This window comes from Podarcis tiliguerta, assembly GCF_965153285.1.
Source record: "Podarcis tiliguerta genome assembly, chromosome: 1".
Lineage (NCBI taxonomy): Eukaryota > Metazoa > Chordata > Lepidosauria > Squamata > Lacertidae > Podarcis > Podarcis tiliguerta.
Window position 1 is genome coordinate 54297984 of NC_139534.1, and position 19314 is coordinate 54317297.

The following is a 19314-nucleotide window of genomic DNA, read 5'->3' on the forward strand; positions in this document are numbered from 1 at the left end:
AGAGTACGAATTACTGCGTACAGATTTTTTGAGTAAATATTTATTCAGGAACAAATACTGAAACAGTGGACTGGCAAACTGTATTAGAGAATGGTATGCTGTTATTTAAAACTAAGGCCAAACTACCCATAATGTTCAATATTTGGATTGACATTCCTTGTATTTTTGAAAACTAAAGATGACAGTCATTGGTGGACATGATCAGGATTGGAACCAGAGAGTATGGGAGAAGTGGGGTACCTTTATCCCCTAAACCATGTTCCCCACCCTAAATCATATCCAAGTTTATTTCTCATGTCAAATAATGGCCACAGCTTAAACAACTGCATTCTCAATCAGGACGTGCATGTTCATTGACAGGTCAAAATTCCTTCTCTTCACAGTTTCTGAGAACGGAATGAGTGCGCTAGTAATTTCTTTATGGCTATTTTAACGTCCCTGTTTCTTAAGGTATAAATCACAGGGTTCAGTAGAGGGGTTAGAAAGACATAAGTCACTGAGATCAATGTATCCTGATCTAGCGATGAGGAAGACTTGGGTCTCAAATACACAAAGGATGCACACCCAAAGTGTGTTATCACCACTGTGAGGTGGGAGGCACATGTGGAGAAGGCTTTCTGCCTTCCTAAGCTGGAAGGGATCCTTAGGATGGCAGAAATGATGTAAAGGTATGAGACAAACATCAGTAAGACTGTGCCCAGCAAAACAATGGCACACAAAATAATGATTGCAATGTTAGTCAAGTGTAAGACCGATTCATCAATGCAAGCCAGCCTCAGCACAGGTAGGAGATCACAAAAGAAATGTCTGATTCCATTTGGCCCACAGAAGGGCAACCTGAAAATGAGAGTATTAATACTCAGTGCTATGATACACCCAGTTACAAATGAAGCTGCTACCATTTGGGAACAAATTCTTTTGTTCATCAGTACCTGATACTGAAGTGGGCAGCATATAGCCACATACCGATCATAAGCCATAGCAGCAAGCAGGCAACAATTGTTTGCTGCAAATACAGAAAAGAAGAACATCTGCATGGCACACTCAACAAAGGAAATGGATTGACTGCTTGTCACCAGGGTCACCAGCAACTTGGGGATGGTGGCAAATGTGATGCAGGTTTCGGATGCGGAGAATGCAAAGAGTAGAAAGTACATGGGGCTGTGTAAAGTCCGGTCGAACAGGATGACAGACATGATGCTGAGGTTGAAGACCAGGATCGTGCCATATATAAGAGAGAAACCTAGGAAGAGTAGAGTTGGTTTCTTTCCAAAGACAGAAAAGCCCAGCAAGAGAAATTCAGTCACTGAGCTGTCATTTCCCTTATTCATGTTACCAATAATGTTATCTGACCTGTAAGGAAAAAGGAAGTGAAGTTTATTATTTTTAAAAAATCTTTCTGATCCAACCCTTGGCATTAACCCTGCCTCGAGGTTTTGAAATACATTGTAATTACTGAAAATGTATGGCTGGAGAAATCTATTTATATCAGTTTCTTATTTTTCAAAACTTCACCATGCCATAGTTCCTTGCCAGTTCAAGTATTTTTTTTAAAGACCTTTTGGAAATTCATAAGCAGTTTAGCATTCATTTTTTCCTAATATTCACATATTTGTAAGCAACGTTACTTCATATAATTAATCTATATATGTTGTATTTCATGTACGGTATACATATGGATATTTATGAGCACCTTCCCTCAATATGCAGCTTTTGCATGGGAAAGTTCAAAGAAGTGGAAATTTTGAAGGACAGGCATGTTTTGGCCTGTGCATTGCTTTAACAATAGCAAACTATGTAGTTTCACATTCAAGCGTGAAGAGGACCAAATTTCTCCCTCGTCTCTTGCAGTGAACTATCCTGTCACCTATTCTGAGGCTGAGTAGCACTTTGGGAAAAAAAGAGATCTCTGTCTTTTTAGGCTTTGTTACATAATACAGTTAAAGAAGATGCTTCATCTAATCCCAATAGATGGTATAGGATTGAAGAAAGGCTCCAATTTGAATACAAGCAAATTTTCTGACTCGTTCCTCATGTTACTCTCTCAGGCTTTAAGAGCAACTCCATTCCTGTTTGTCAATTGCATTTTTAAAATGGGCACTGAAACAAAATGGAGATTAGCTTGAATGCATGAAGAGATGGATGCTACCATCTCCTAGTATCTTACCTCCAGCTAGAAGAATGCAGCTCTGCAGTTGTGGGAGACCACACTTTGATACTATGTTATTAATACAAGCCCTGATTCACCACTTGGGAACATATTCCTCAGATAATACAGAGTATGCAAAACCTAGATAGAATAATTCCGCTCTGGAGTTAGATGGTAAAGGAGATGGTTTTGGTCAAAAAAGCTGAATATTGATATAAATTGCTTGAATTTATTTCTTATTTAAAATTATGCTTATTCCCCACGTTTATGACATTTAAAAAAGAAAATTATTCAAAAATATAGTGTGTCGTGTTATCAAGACTAAAATGGTGTGTCTTTTTATAGATCCTAAACAGTGATAATTTTTGCTTTCTCACCTCTGTTATAGACAGATAAATTGCCTTTCTTTTCAATAAAAAAAGGTAAAGGGTCCCCTGACCATTAGGTCCAGCCGTGGCTGACTCTGGGGTTGCGGCGCTCATCTCGCTTTTTTTTATTACTGGCCGAGGGAGCCGGGGTACAGCTTCCGGGTCATGTGGCCAGCATGACTAAGCCGCTTCTGGAGAACCAGAGCAGCACACATGGCTTAAAAACTAGCGCTATGCACAGTAATCATAATTTGGCCCAGGCCCAATTTGACAATCCTGATTTTTAAACCATTGTTTTAGAAACTGCTTTGAGGGTTTGTTTTTGTTTTTTACTATGAAATAATAATAAAAATAATCAACTTTTATTTATATCCCGCCCTCCCTGGCCATGACTGGGCTCAGGGCAGCTAACATCAAATATATAACACTGATATAAAATCAAACAGTAATTAAATTACCTCCTAAAAACAAGTCAGGTTCAAATTAAAATCTAATTAGATGGCTTTCCGCAGGATTAGGGTTGGGAGCCGTAAATTTTCATTAGATGCATTTTGTGAAATAAATTCAAGAATCATGATTAGGCTTCAATCTGGCTGAGATTGATCTGAACCCAAGCCAACCTTGGCCCTAAATTTAATCAGGAGTTCTATAAAGGCCGTAATTAAAAAGATAGCAGTTTAAGCTCTAATTGAACATGAGGTCAGTGTGTCTTCCTGCCCCACCAGAGAAGGTGTAATCAGGGTTATACAACTCAATGTGGTTGGTGACCTTGTCCCATTTCCCCCCTCCTAGCCCAGGTTCAACCAGGGTATTAAGCCCTAATGAAACATGTGGTTGGCAATAAGTAGTGGGGGAAGAGGGAGACAATGGAGGTGGGATTGTCTGACTACATCATCTCCTTCCCACTCTCCTCACCACCTGACTGCCTCTCCATTTTGACAAACACTGGATTGCTCCAGGTGGATCTAAGAGAATCATGGGCTGCCTTGACTCGCTCAGCCGGAATGAGTTTGGGATCAAGGATTTGCTCTGAGCAGATGCACAGGCTGAATAAAAGCCACAATCATCTCCTGCATTTCCAAGCTTCATGGAGTGAGTGTTGTTGAAGCAAAGAAGCACCTGTACACTTTAGATTTTTGTTTATTTATTTAATTTTATTAATTTTACAAATATTTTCATACATGGCATTTTTGTTTGCAAAATAAAACATTTGGCTCCCTGAGACTGTGACTTCTCTCCTCCCCGAATGATGGTTTTCAAACCTAATCTCTGTATACTGGATTTTCCTCTATTTCTTATTTCTATTAAATCATAACCTTATATACAGTAATACTTACTTACCGTAACTACAATACATAATAAGTGATAAAACTAACCTTACAAAACTTTCAATAAGCCTGCTAGCGTTGTTAATTGTTTACAGTTGTCTTTCAAATATAACATAAATTTATTCCAATTTTTCAGAAAAACATGATCCTGCTGGTTCCGGATTTTTCCCATCAGTTTCGCCAGTTCGGCATAGTCCAGTAATTTCATCTGCCACTCTACTTTTGTTGATAGATCCCCCTGCTCCCATCTTTGGGCTAAGAACATTCTCGCTGCAGTTGTTGCATATAAAAACAATGTTTTGTCCTGTTTGTGTATTTCTCTACCTACAATACCTAATAAGAAATCTTCTGGGTGTTTTTTTTTTTTATAAACGTATATTTCAACATTTTTTTAAAGTTCATCATATATCATTTCCCAGAAACCTTTCACCTCTTTACAAACCCACCACATATAACAAAAGGTACCCTCTTATTCTTTACATTTCCAACATAAATTATTTATTCTATATATTTTTGCTAATTTCACTGGTGTTAGGCACCATCTGTACATCATTTTCATTCCATTTTCTTTAAGCAAGCTGCAAGCAGTAAAATTTATTCCATCTTTCCACAATCTTTCCCAATCTTCTAACTTTATATTATCACCAATATCTTTTGCCCAATGTATCATTACTGATTTTACTTCTTCATCTTTCATATGCCATTCCAAAAGTAGCATACATTTTTGACAATATTTTTACTTTATTACTTAATAAATCCATTTCAAACTAGATCTTGTAAATTCAGATCAGTTTTTCTTTTTATCTTCTTTAAAGATTTATTTGCCAATAATGCAACCGATCATTTACTAATTTTTTTATCTCCTCATAAGATTTCAATTTCCACTGGTTCTCCATCTCTATCACCAAATCTCCACAGGTGGCCCACTTTTCTTCCATGTTTGACTTTTTCACAGTTGTCGCCTTTAGCAGCAACAGTCACCAAGGTGCTTTCCGTTCTAATAAACTCTTACATCTATTCCACACCTCATAGATTGATTTTCAAATTATGCGGTTCAGAAAACCTTTATGAACTTTTACCTTCTCATACCATAAATATGCGTGCCATCCAAATCTATTATCAAACCCTTCCAATCTAGTAGATATGTATTTTCTAACAATATGCAGTCCCTTAATTAGCATAGGCAAGAAGCTTCATAATACAATTTTAAATCTGGTAGGGAAAGCCTCCTCTCTCTTTAACATCTGTAAGTAATTTTAATTTCAATTTAGGTTTTTCCCACTGGCCCAATAAATTTCGTTATTGCTTTTTGCCACTCTTTAAAGTTACAAACAGCTTTTATAATTGGGATTTACTGAAATAAAAATAACATTTTGGGTAGCACATTCATTTTAATTGCTGATATTCTACCCCATAGAGATAGTTACATCCTTCCCCACACTTCTAAGTCTCTTTTAATACCATTCCATACCGGTGTGTAGTTATCTTTAAACAAACACTTTAGATTCCTCTTTAACTCATCTTCCCAGTTTTGTGGTCAGGCCATGAAACTTTGGGGTTTCACTGAGTCTGCTAATACCGAACGTTTGAATGTAGAAATTAAAAGTCCCTCTAAATAGAGTACAAGGAAGGTTCTAATATGTACAGTGAAAAATGGGTTGAGTAAGTATGTCCAAGGACTGGCTGGATGAACGATTGTAAGAGACTAGGGTGGGAGAAGGTAGATGGGTAAAGGATGAATGGTTAAGGTCTTAGGTTTCCCCCTCCCTACCTGAGAAGGAGAGCTCTAAAGGCTTCTTGCACCCTACCTGGACAGCTTCAAAGGATCAATCAACATAATCATGGAGAAGAAGGCTATGTGTGGCTACAAGCCTTGACGGCTATGATCTGCCTCCATAGTTGCAATCATACTGACTGATTGTTATGGACCCTATGGTGCCAACTGGGACATGGTGGGTCTGTCACAGGAGGAGACAGAGCATTCAGAAGTTGGGATTTGGGACAGATGAAGAACAGACTTGGGAGAGGGCTCCACCGCTTTGCTTCTAGATATCACAGAAAGGGAGGGGATCCTCCTGAGTCAGTCTGAGAATGAAGTTCCCATGGGAGCCAAGGTCATGGCAGGCCAGTCAGTTCTACCTGATGAGAGTTCTAGTCCACCAAATATCTGAAGGGCAAGACATTGACTTTTCCTGATATAACAGATATCAACCCTTAGAGTACAAATAGATGTTTTGAATAAATATTTATTCAGGTACAAATACTGAAACAGAGGACTGGCAAACTGTATTAGGGAACGGTATGTTGTTATTTAAAATTAAGGCCAAACTACCCATAATATTCAATCTGTGGATTGACATTCGTTGTATTTTTGAAAACTGAAAATGGCAATCATTGGTGGACATGATCAGGATTGGAACCAGAGAGTATGGGAGAGGGGGGTGGGGTACTCTTATCTCCTACACCATGGTCCCAACCCTAAAACGTTTCAAGGTTTATTTCTCATGTCAAAGAACAGCCACAGCTTAAACTACTGCATTCTCAATCAGGAGTTGCATGTTTGCATTGGCAAAAGGTCAAAATACCTTCTCTTCACAGTTTCTGAGAACGGAATGAGTGCACAACTAACTTCTTTATGGCTATTCTAACCTCCCTGTTTCTTAAGGTATAAATTACAGGGTTTAATAGAGGGGTTAGAAAGACATAAGTCACTGAGATCAATGTATCCTGATCTAGCGATGAGGAAGACTTGGGTCTCAAATACACAAAGGATGCACACCCAAAGTGTGTTATCACCACTGTGAGGTGGGAGGCACATGTGGAGAAGGCTTTCTGCCTTCCTAAGCTGGAGGGGATCCTTAAGATGGCAGAAATGATGTAAAGGTATGAAACAAACATCACCGTGGCTGTGCCCAGCAAAACAATGGCACACAAAATTATGATTGCAATGTTAGTCAGGTGCAAGACCGATTCATCAATGCAAGCCAGCCTCAGCACAGGTAGGAGATCACAAAAGAAATGCCTGATTCCATTTGGCCCACAGAACGGTAACCTGAAAATGAGAGTATTAATACTCAGTGATATGATACATCCAGTTACACATGAAGCAGCTACCATTTGGGTACAAACCCTTTTGTTCATCAGTATATGGTACTGAAGTGGGCAGCATATAGCCACATACCGATCGTAAGCCATAGAAACAAGCAGGAAACAGTTGCTTGCAGAGAAGCCAAAGAAACAAAATTGCTGCATGGCACACCCGACAAAGGAAATGGATTGACTGCCTGTCACCAGGGTCACCAGCAACTTAGGGATGGTGGCAAATGTGATGCAGGTTTCTGATGCGGAGAATGCAAAGAGTAGAAAGTACATGGGGCTGTGTAAAGTCCGGTCAAACAGGATGACAGACATGATGGTGAGGTTGAAGACCAGGATCGTGCCATATATAAGAGAGAAACCTAGGAAGAGTAGAGTTGGTTTCCTTCCAAAGACAGAAAGCCCCAGCAAGAGAAATTCAGTCACTGAGCTGTCATTTCCCTTATTCATATTACCAATAATGTTATCTGACCTGTAAGGAAAAAGGAAGTGAAGTCTTACTAGTTTTAAAAATTCTTTCTGATCCAACCCTTGGCATTAACCCTGCCTCGAGGTTATGAAATACATTGGAATAACTGCAAATGTATGGCTGGAGAAATATATCTATTTCAGTTTATTATTTTTCAAAACTTCACCATGCCATAGTTCCTTCCCAGTTCAAGTATTTCTTTTTAAAGACCTTTTGGAAATTCATAAGCAGTTTAGTATTCATTTTTTTCCTAATATTCACATATTTGTAAGCAATGTTGCTTAATATAATTAATCTATATATGTTGTATTTCATGTATATATGGTTATTTATGAGCAGCTTCCCTCTATATGCAGCTTTTGCATGGGAAAGTTCAAAGAAGTGGAAATTTTGAAGGACAGGCATGTTTTGGCTACATAGCAACTATGTAGTTTCACATTCAAGTGTGAAGAGGACCAAATTTCTCCCTCGTCTCTTGCAGTGAACTATCCCATCACCTATTCTGAGGCGTAGTAGCACTTTGTTCCATAACACAGGTAAAAAATATACTTCATCTAATCATAATAGATGGTATAGGACTGAAGAAACTCTCCAATCTGAATACAAGCCAATTTCCTGACTCGTTCCTCATGCAGCTCCTGTTTCTCTCAGGCTTTAAAGTAACTCCTTTCCTTTTTGTCAATTGCATTTTTAAGATGGGCACTGAAATAAAATGGAGATTAGCTTGAATGCATGAAGAGATGGTTGCTACCATCTCCTAGTATCTTACCTCCAGCTAGAATAACGCTGCTCTGCTGTTTTGGGAGACCACACTTTGATACTATGTTATTAATACAAGCCCTGATTCACCACTTGGGAACATATTCCTCAGATAATACAGAGTATGCAAAACTTAGATAGAATAATTCCGCTCTGGAGTTAGATGGTAAAGGAGATGGTTTTGGTCAATAAAGCTGAATATTGATATAAATTGCTTGAATTTATTTCTTATTTATGTTAATTCCCTAAGTTTTTGACATCTTAAAAAGAAAAATATGCAAAAATATAGTGTGTCATGTTATTTAGACTGAAATGGTGTGTCTTTTTAAATAAATCCTTAACAGTGATAATTTCTGTTTTCTCACCTCAGTTGTAGAAAGATAAATTTTCTTTCTTTTCAGTTGCCCATGGGGTTAAAAACTAGCGCTGCGCACAGTAATCATAATTTGGCCCAGGCCCAATTTGACAATCCTGATTTTTTAAACCATTGTTTTAGAAACCGCTTTGAGGGTTTAGAATCCGTTGTTTTTCGTTTTTTACTATGAAACATTAATAATAATAATAATAATAATAATAATAAAACAACTTTTATTTATATCCTGCCCTCTCCGGCCGAGACTGGGCTCAGGGCAGCTAACATTAAATATATAACATTGGTATAAAATCAAACAATAAATACATTACCTCCAAACAGAAGTGCGGATCAAATTATAATCTAATTAGATGGCTTTCCGCAGGATTAGGGTTGGGAGCCGTAAATGTTCATTAGATGCATTTTGTGAAATAAATTCAAGAATCATGATTAGGCTTCAATCCTGCTGAGATAGATCGGAACCCAAGCCAACCTTGGCCCTAAATTTAATCAGGAGTTTTATAAAGGCCGTAATTAAAAAGATAGCAGTTTAAGCTCTAATTGAACATGAGGTCAGTGTGTCTTCCTGCCCCACCAGAGAAGGTGTAATCAGGGTTATACAACTCAATGTGGTTGGTTACCTTGTCTCACTTCCCCCTCCTAGCCCAGGTTCAACCAGGGTATTAAGCCCTAAATGAAACATGTGGTTGGTAATCAGTAGTGGGGGAAGAGGGAGACAATGGAGGTGGGATTATCTGACAACATCATCTCCTTCCCACTCTCCTCACCACCTGACTGCCTCTCCATTTTGACAAACACTGGATTGCTCCAAATGGGACCGACCTTTGAATGTGAAAATGAAAAGCTACTCCATATAGAGTACAAGGGTTTTTTTCGACATGTACAGTGAAAAATGGGTTGAGTAAGTATGTCCAAGGACTGTGGTTGGATGAAGGATTGTAAGAGACTAGGGTGGGAGAAGGTGGATGGGTAAAGGATGAATGGTTAAAATCTTAGGTTTCCCCCTCCCTACCAGAGGAGAGCTCTAAAGGCTTCTTGCACCCCACCTGGACAATTTCAAAGGCTATGTGTGGCTATTTTTGATGGCTATGCTCTGCCTCCATAGTTGCAATAATACTGACCGATCATTATGGACCCTATGGTGCCAACTGGGACATGGTGGGTCTGTCACAAGAGAAGACAGAGAATTCAGAAGTTGGGATTTGGGACAGATGAAGCAGTGACAAGGGAGAGGGTTCTACCCCTTTGCTCCCAGATATCACAGAAAGGGAGGGGATCCTCCTCTGTCAGTCTCTTCTCCACATTCTGAGAACGAACAGCCAAGGACATGGCTGGCCAGTCAGTTCACCATGAGTTCTAGTCCACCAAATACCTGGAGGGCAAGACATTGGCTGCCCCTGATCTAATAGATATCAACCCTTAGAGTACAAATAACTGCCTACAGATTTTTTGAGCACTTAAACATTTATTCAGGTACAAATACTGAAAGAGTAGACTGTCAAACTGTATTAGAGAACGGTATTTTGTTAATTAAAACTAAGACCAAACTACCCATAATGTTCGAGGTTTGGATTGACATTCCTTGTATTTTGAAGACTGAAAATGACAGTCATTGGTGGACATGATCAGGATTGGAACCAGAGAGTATGGGAGAAGTGGGGTACCCTTATCTTCTTTACCATGGTCCCAACCCTAAATCGTATCCAAGTTTATTTCTCACGTCAAATAGCTGTCACAGCTTAAACAACTACATTCTCAATCAGGACTTGATTGCTAATTGACAAAAATGTCAAAGTGCCTTCTCTTCACAGTTTCTGAGAACAGAATGAGTGCACTAGTAATTTCTTTATGGCTATTCTAACCTCCCTGTTTCTTAAGGTATAAATCACAGGGTTCAGTAGAGGGGTTAGAAAGACATAGGTCACTGAGATCAATGTATCCTGATCTAGCGATGAGGAAGATTTGGGTCTCAAATACACAAAGGATGCACACCCAAAGTGTGTTATCACCACTGTGAGGTGGGAGGCACATGTGGAGAAGGCTTTCTGCCTTCCTAAGCTGGAAGGGATCCTTAGGATGGCAGAAATGATGTACAGGTATGAAACAAACATGACCATGACTGTGCCCAGCAAAACAATGGCACACAAAATAATAATTGCAATATTAGTCAGGTGCAAGACCGATTCATCAATGCAAGCCAGAGTCAGCATAGGTAGGAAATCACAAAAGAAATGCCTGATTCCATTTGGCCCACAGAAGGGCAACCTGAAAATGAGAGTATTAATACTCAGCGATATGATACATCCAGTTACAAATGAAGCAGCTACCATTTGGGTACAAACCCTTTTGTTCATCAGCACCTGGTACTGAAGTGGGCAGCATATAGCCACATATCGGTCATAAGCCATAGCAGCAAGCAGGAAACAGTTGTTTGCTCCGAATACAGAAATGAAAAACATCTGCACGGCACATTCGTCAAAGGAAATGGATTGACTGCCTGTCACCAGGGTCACCAGCAACTTAGGGATGGTGATAAATGTAGTGCAGGTTTCTGATGCGGAGAATGCAAAGAGTAGAAAGTACATGGGGCTGTGTAAAGTCCGGTCGAAGAGGATGACAGACATGATGGTGAGGTTGAAGACCAGGATCGTGCCATATATAAGAGAGAAACCTAGGAAGAGTAGAGTTGGTTTCTTTCCAAAGACAGAAAGCCCCAGCAAGAGAAATTCAGTCACTGAGCTGTCATTTCCCTTATTCATGTTACCAAAAATGTTATCTGACCTGAAAGGAAAATGAGAGTGAAGTCTTATTAGTTTTAAAAAATCTCTCTGATCTAACCCTTGGCATTAACCCTGCCTTGAGGTTTTGAAATACATTAGAATAATTGCAAATGTATTGCTGGAGAAATTTATCCATTTAATTTCTCGAAGGTTCTCATTTTCCCTTTCTGCAATATTCCATATTTCCATGTCAGATTGAATATTTTTAAAAAGCCCCTTTGGAAATTTATCTGCAGATTCTTGGGCATTTTCTCCTAACGTGCATATTTTGGCAAACAATGTTGCTTAATATAATTAATTTTTGTATATTTCTCTCTCTCTCTCTCTGCATGGTTATGAACATTTCCCCTTAATATGCACATATGAAGAACTGCATGGCAAAATACAAGGAAGTGCAAATTTTGAAGGTCTGTGCATTGTTTTAGGAACAGCAAAGTAGGTCATTTCACATTAAAACAAGAACAGAACCAAAAATTCACCCCGCCCTGCTGCAATGAACCACTCCCTACCACATATTTTTAGGCAGAGTAGCACTTTGAAAACAAATGATCTCTGCCTTTGTTACATAACACAGGTGAGCAAGATGCTTCATCTAACTCTAATAGATGGTGTAGGACTGAATACAGTTTACTGAATCATTCTTTATACAGCTTCTGTTTCTCTCTCAGACTTTAAAGGCAATTCCTGTTCAGTTTGTCAATAACATTTTTAAAATGAGCACTGAAACGAAGATGGAGACTAGCAGGGATGGATGCATACATGAATGAATGAATTAAGCTATGCTACTATCTTCAAGTATCTTACCTCTGGCTAGAAGCAATCAGCACTGCAGTTGCGAGTTACCCCAATTTGATTTTATCTTATTAATTCAAGGACTGGTTCATCACTTGGGAAAATATTCCCCTGATAATGTTGGCTATGCAAAACATAAATAAAACAATTAATCTTTGGAGGTAGATGGTAGAGGTGAAGGGTTTTGCCAATAAAGCTGAGTATTAATTTGAATTGTTTGAATTTATTAGCTATGCAAAATTATGCTTGTTCCATAGTATTTTGACATTTTTAAAAGAAAAAAGAGGGGAACTATAGTATGTTCATGTGATTCATGTTAAAGTTTTCATAGTTCCTAAATAGTAATTATTATTTTCTTACCTAAGATATATATATCTAACCCGTCTATCTTCCTTGAATGAAACTTTCCAAGGATTAGCACCACTTTAGCTAATGGGGCCTCCTGCTGCCGCCGCGCCACCAGAGCACGATTTCTGTTCCTATCCTGAAGCAAAGTTCTTAACCCAAGGTACAATTTCTGTTTCACAGCCATCTGCAACCCATTGCTCTATCTATCAGTGATGTCCTCAAAACTTTGTGCACTGCTAGTGGCATGTGCTTATATATGTGGCATTGTAAATTCAACTGTTCATACTGTTTTTATTTTTAATCTGTCCTTCTGCAATTCAAATGTCATCAATCACTTTTTCTGTGACACCCCTCCCATTCTGAAATTGTCCTGTTCAGACACTCATACAAGTGACATTCTGCACTTCATCCTGTCCTCTATAATTGCCTTGACTACATTTGTGATTATCTTAGTGTCCTATATGTACATTCTCTTAGCCATCTTGAAGATCCGCTCTCCCCAGGGTCAGCAGAAAGCTTTCTCCACCTGTGCTTCACACCTGACAGTCGTCGCCATCTTTTATGGAACCATTATCTTCATGTATTTAAGTCCAAGCTCCAGTTTCTCAATGGACCAAGACAAAATTGTCTCTGTGTTTTACACTCTTGTGATCCCTATGCTCAACCCATTGATCTACAGCCTGAGGAACAAGGATGTGAAAGATGCCTTTGCAAGGGTGACAAACAAAATGGCACGATCCCATTCTACATGATATTTTTTAAAGTAACTGTGTTGACTGGAAATAAATTAGCAGCAGGCATCTGACTTGCACTATTATTCTGTGTGCACAGCATGTGAAATATCTAATGTCTAGAACTTGCTTATGTATGCATTTATCATGTTATACCTAAATGGAGAATTAAATGTGTATTTCTGCAATGCCTTCTATTGGCAGAGGAAAAAAAGTACCCTGATTCTAAGAATAATGCCTATATCCAAACAAAACAATCTGTGATGCTAACTTAAGCCTACATGATCCTTTACAAAAGAGAGCCTTCTTCTACAAGATGGAAACCATTCAAATCCTACGAACAGGTTGTGCCAATGAATCCTACTTCTCCAGAATGAGAGGCTACTCTCTTTCTCTGGAATCTACCTGGTAGCTGCAGCTTGTCTCTTTAGAGACCAAAATATATTTATGGCAATCCTCCATTCAGAAGAAATATATTGGAACTCCCGGATATTTCCCCCCTGCTGTAAGTGGAATGGAATTCACATTACAGTCAGTGGGAAACCTAATATGCTATGTGCTCTCTGTGATTCTGCACAAATGCAGGCTGTAGGATGCTGCCTTATACGCTATAAGGTGAGGCAGTTTCTTTCATCCATTTTTATTATTTATTTATTTATTAAATGTCTATGCTGCCCTTCATGTGAGATTCACAGGGCAGTTTATAATACACAAACACAAAACTGCATAATATAATAGCAAACCAAAACAATGACACCCCCACAGCATTGCTTACAGTATTCCACTGTGCCAGGCACATGGCTGCCACATCAGCAGCAAACATATCCTTCTAAATGAAGATGCCAAAGATTGAGCCTGGGACCTTCTACGTCTCAGGGGTTTTATTCAGAAGAAATGTTCTGAGCTGTTTCCATATTTTTCATGGGGGGCGGGCGGGCGTGGAGAGTTGGTGTGTGTGTGTGTGTCCCCCACATCACTCTGAGCTCCCTCAGCACTACTCAGTATGCCATTCATACTGCTGTCCTCAGGTGCTTCTTAATGACTGCCATCTTTATTTTAATGGCTTGTTCTATGGAAGATATCGTTGTGATCTAGCAAAAAGGTAGGTTAGCTAAACCTGTCAACCAGTCCAATTTTCCACTGTTCATATTTCAGGAATTCCGTCCATAATAAGGAAAAGACAAAGGTTTCATTTGACACCCATTTCCCTTAGTGATGGAGGCATGGCCAGCAGCTGTGGTCCTACTCTCCTGTTCCATGTGATTACAATCCTATGGAACAATGTTCTTTAACTTTGGCTCTCCAGAATTTGCACTCCCATTGTTCTCAGCCAGTTTAGACAATGGCCAGGGATGATGAGAGTTGCAGTACAACAACATCTGGGGACCCAGGGTTGAAGAGCACTGGTGTGGAGGAGAGCACTTGAAAAGGACTTAATCTGAGATCCTGAGAGAGGCATGTCCAACTTCAAATAGGTTGTGATCTACTACTCAGTATCAAAAAATGGCAATGATCTACCCATTGTCCTTCTTCAACTTAAACATACTCTCCCCGCCCCCTCCCTTAACATGTGTGTTTTAAGCTGTGTTTCTTTTAGACCCCCTCAGGGCCAAACTGGTCTGTCTGATGGTCTCTCCCGCCCGCCCCACCCCAGAAGGCCGGGTTAGTGGAGTGCGCTGCGGAGTTCTCACCGGGCACTGCTTCTCCTCCGCGTGTTAGAGGAAGAAGCTCTGAAGTAGGCCAGTGACGTCTGTGTTGTCTGCTCAGGGGAGCAGCAGCACCATCCAAACCAGCCAAATACAGGGCCAATTAACACTCGAATTGGAGGGACGGGGAGAGCGTGCGGGGGGGGGGTGTGCTTATGTGGAAGGAGGTGGCTAACTGGACGCGGGAAGGGGGAGTTTAAAGCAGCACTCTCTCTCTCCCCCCTCAAGCCCCCACTACAGCAGCAACACACACAACACGCCAGCAGGATGGTTTCTTGGTCCCACCCCGCTGCCGCCGCCACCATCACTTTTCCTGGCCAATAGCGACAAGGGGCAGTGGAGACCCATTGCTGCCAAGCAGCCCGGCCCCTGCTGGTGCTGAGGCTCCCCACAGCTCTGGGACCAAGCGCAGGGGACTGGCTCTGGGGAGGTCCTCTGACAGCACTTTTCTCCAGACCGGGAGAAAGGGGCTTCGGATGACAAAAGTGCAGAATGAGTGTGCACAGCTGTCTTCCGGGGGCAGAAGGATCTGAACCAAAGAGAAGTGGCCATGCCAATGTCCTACTAGCAAACCCTCCGCTGCTTAGGAAGACGTGTTTGCCTCCTGCGATGTTACTTTGGAATCCTTTCCATCTCACTAATTCGTCGCTTGCTTATAATGCGCCCTGATCTGTTGCCCGCTTTGCAACTCGCTGGCAGGGGACGGAAAGTTCCAACATTAAACTGTTTTGCTCCCTCAATTACCTCTTTCGTGGGACGGGGCTGGGGGTGCTGAACCCTCCAGTCTCTCCCTCAGTGAGGAGACCCTTCAAAATCAGCAAGTCTCCAAAGGGAAAACTGACATCGGGCAACATCTTGAGGTTGTTCCACCGTCCACCGCTGCCGCCTGCCCATTGCCAGCCCTCGATGTGTCCTCGCTCAGGAAGAGCCTCTTTCGCAAAGCTCTATGTATCCACCCGGGGTTTTTTTTTTTGGGGGGGGGGAGGCTCCACTGCTTCTCTCTCTCTCTCTCTCTCTCTCTCTCTCTCTCTCTCTCTCTCTCTCCCTCCCTCCCTCCCTCCGTGAAGGCAACACCCCCCTCCCCCAGTGGCATAGCGTGGGTTGTCAGCACCCGGGGCAAGGCAAGTAATTTGCGCCCCCTAACCCGTGGATTTTAGCACTCGATTTTAGCACGCCTGGCACCCCTCCTCCACAGTGGGCGGCGACCCGGCGGCTCGGATCGGATTCACACAGCCAGCACTGCAGTGAGAGAGAGTGAGTGAGCCAGGTAGGGGCAGAGAGCTGCGAGTGCGAGCGCCCCCCCAGATGTTGCGCCTGGTGCGGCCGGCCCCCCTGCACCCCCCACGCTATGCCACTGCCCTCCCCACTGCCAGCGCTCTATCCCCCAAGAGCGCAGCAGGAAGGATGGTAAGCCGGCTTCGGAGGAAGGAGGCTGGAGAGAGAAGGAGTAGTACAGAAACAACCCCAGGATCGACTGGGGTCTCAGGACTGACGCGTTGTACACCCGAGTGACAGAAGAGAGATATTTATCTCTCCCATAGATGTGCTAAGTATTTCCATCACCTACGTGTTAAAAAGTAAACTCTGTGTTGCACATTAATGTAGTGTCTCATTCCCTCTCTGATAGAAGACAGATATCTGAATCCTCTGTGTTTCAGTAAATTTAATAACCACTGGTCAGTAAAACTTACATCTTATTTGCATATAGTGAAAGGTAACTCACATCTTACACTTCTTTTACTTATGCAAGGAGAGCAGAGGAAATCCACTCTACATTTATTTATTCACCATCACCACCTGAGCATACTATGATCACAGGTTTACTTGGCCTTGGAAAGATGATGCAAGGGCTATTGCAGAGTTCTAGAGCCCTCCCACTTCCTTCACAAAGCTGAGCAATCACTTACCGGGTTTTGGGAAGGAGATGTGTGGACTCTAGGACCTGGCCAGAGCCCCCCCCCTCTTCCCAAAGCTGGGCAAGCAGCCCTCCAATTTGCAGAGGTCAATGCAAATATTTGTAAGCTATGTATAGGACAACAGCATTACCTGGATGTAGCACAAAGTAAAGGCTAAAATTCATAATTTAGACATTGCAATAAAGGTAGCAGGAAGGAACAGGATCAGACATAGGACGATGATAGTTACTGTCTCTGAGAAACAACCTTTCCTCCAACCAGCCTTTTGAAAGCTTCTTTTACCTCCTTATTTCTCAGACTGTAGATGAGTGGATTCAACATAGGTATTGCAAGGGTGTAAAAGACAGAGATGATTTTGTCTTCCTCCACTGAATATTTTGAACTGGGCCTTAAGTACATGAAAATGGCTGTCCCATAGAATACGGTGACAGCCGTAAGGTGGGAGGCACAGGTGGAGAAGGCTTTTCGTCTGCCCTCTGCTGAGTTGATACGAAGGATGGCAACAAGAATGTATGTGTAAGAGACAAGAATGGTCAGGAGAGTTACTGATACAATTGCTGTCGAGAAGGTGAAATGAATTATATCAGTGACGCCTGTGTCTGAGCAGGAAAGCTTTAGGATAGGGGGCACATCACAGAAGAAATGGTTGATGATGTTGGATCTACAGAAGGACAGATTAAATATGAATGATGTCTGGACAATTGCATTCACACAACCTGTTAGATAGGAACCAGCCACAAGCAAATAACAGAGCTTTTTGGACATGAGAGCAGTATACAACAGTGGATTACAGATTGCAATGAAGCGATCGTATGCCATCACACCCAGCAGGCAGCACTCACAGGATACAGCAATGCAGAAGAAGAAAAACTGCAAGGCACAGCCAGTGAAGGAAATAGTTTTGCTTTCTGCCACAAAGGTCATCAGTGTCCTTGGAGCAATTACAGTGGAATAACCAATATCCAAGAGTGACAGGCTGCAGAGGAAAAAATACATGGGAGTGTGGAGCCTGGAGTCAACCCTGATTAATGTTACCATGCCGATGTTCCCCACCAGGATCAACAAGTAAATCAGTAAGAACACAGTGAAGAGAACTAACATCGTATTCTGGTTATCTGTGAATCCCAGCAATACAAATTCAGTAATTGTGGTGAAGTTTCCCTCTGCCATTTATGTAAGGTGTGCTCTCACCTGTAAACAAGAATCTGAGAACAGTGATTAAAAAGAGAATTATTTCCATTCTTGATATGACACAGAATAGCATATCATCATTCACATTTTTTCAAACTGCAATAGTTTCACGAGGCCACATGCCTAGGGTGACACAGTGCCACTTAACCTTTTCTCTAGGTGTTACACAGGTAACGTTATATTCTCCCCCCCTCCATCTCTCATTTAATCAAAGGCTGTTTTTGGAGGCCACACATTTAAGTGGAGGAATAACAAGGAACATAGAATAGCATATAGCCCTTCACATTTTTTTACAGCCAGCAATAGTTTCAAAGGGCCACATGCTTAAATGGAGGGGGTGACATAGAGCTGCTTAATCTTTTCTCATTCCACCATTTCCTCCATACCATTCTGGTCAGTGACCGAAATAAATTGATTCATTTTTTCATTCCTTTTCTCCATAGCAATTTTTTCTCTAATGTGTGCAAAGACAATACAGGAAAAGGCAATTGTTCTGGAGTTAGATTCACTCTCTCAAGCAAATAATTTGCAGAGGCCACAGGGAACAGGACTATCCCCAGTTAGGAGACCTTTCCCTATGCTACAGATGTCAAAAGAGCCATATAGATGTTGATTAATATTTACAGGCTGCCATTGCCTTAAAACTTATAATAGCACATTTGACTTACCTAGAGATTCCTCAACATTGCCTGCAGCATTTCCCACACGACTAAGATTTCCTTTGCATTCTCTTGCATTCTAAAACAGACACAGAAAAAGAAGCCTTATGATTACAAACACAGGTTGTTTTGATAGCATGGTGATCCTAATCTTCAAATAGGAAGGCTGGCAGAATGAGAAGACTGTGTGCATTTATATCTCTTAAAGCAAGAAGGAGGAAGCCTCAAAGAGGGAGGGAGGTAGATGCCATAATTTGGTCCCAAAGTGATTTGGATTAGGTGAGCATGAGTTGCAAAACATTCCTTTCATAAGTATGTTGAAACAGAGTCCCTGAAAGGTCTCAAGGCAATAATCATAAAGCCACAAACAGAAAAACTCATTAAGATTATCTTTATATTCAGTGACAGCAAATGAAGAGTCCCCCTCCTCTTTTCAGATGAACATCAACAGCCCTGTACCAACAAGGGTGACAATGTACCCCTTTAAATGCATCTTTCTTCCCTCCAGGGTCAGCTCTGTCCTAATAATGTTTGTGTGCATAATGCCCTATATCAGGAATAGCCAATGTGGTACCCTCCAGATGTTGTGGGCTGTAACTCCCATCATGCTTTATGGTTGGTCATGCTGATGGGACTAATGGGAGCTGTA

General features: G+C 41.2%; 5 protein-coding genes across 5 annotated transcripts; 1 reads left to right on the forward strand and 4 right to left on the reverse strand.

Annotated features, from left to right (window-relative positions):
- Positions 1–377: 377 nt before the first annotated feature.
- On the reverse strand, positions 378–1331 carry LOC310679005 (olfactory receptor 10T2-like; the record flags this gene model as incomplete). The annotated part of the gene is made up of 1 exon (XM_083443683.1): positions 378–1331. The coding sequence occupies one exon, from the start codon at positions 1329–1331 to the stop codon at positions 378–380; it is 954 nt and encodes a 317-aa protein (XP_083299809.1).
- A 5106-nt stretch (positions 1332–6437) lies between these two features.
- On the reverse strand, positions 6438–7391 carry LOC310679016 (olfactory receptor 10T2-like; the record flags this gene model as incomplete). The annotated part of the gene is made up of 1 exon (XM_083443715.1): positions 6438–7391. The coding sequence occupies one exon, from the start codon at positions 7389–7391 to the stop codon at positions 6438–6440; it is 954 nt and encodes a 317-aa protein (XP_083299841.1).
- A 2956-nt stretch (positions 7392–10347) lies between these two features.
- LOC310679012 (olfactory receptor 10T2-like) lies at positions 10348–11301 on the reverse strand (the record flags this gene model as incomplete). The annotated part of the gene is made up of 1 exon (XM_083443696.1): positions 10348–11301. One exon carries the CDS (start codon positions 11299–11301, stop codon positions 10348–10350), a length of 954 nt encoding a protein of 317 aa, XP_083299822.1.
- Positions 11302–12674: 1373 nt separating this feature from the next.
- On the forward strand, positions 12675–13214 carry LOC310683952 (olfactory receptor-like protein OLF2; the record flags this gene model as incomplete). Its single annotated transcript, XM_083454434.1, has 1 exon — positions 12675–13214. One exon carries the CDS (start codon positions 12675–12677, stop codon positions 13212–13214), a length of 540 nt encoding a protein of 179 aa, XP_083310560.1.
- Positions 13215–17040: 3826 nt separating this feature from the next.
- Positions 17041–17985, reverse strand: LOC310679080 (olfactory receptor 5AR1-like; the record flags this gene model as incomplete). The annotated part of the gene is made up of 1 exon (XM_083443806.1): positions 17041–17985. The coding sequence occupies one exon, from the start codon at positions 17983–17985 to the stop codon at positions 17041–17043; it is 945 nt and encodes a 314-aa protein (XP_083299932.1).
- Between the last annotated feature and the right edge of the window lie 1329 nt (positions 17986–19314).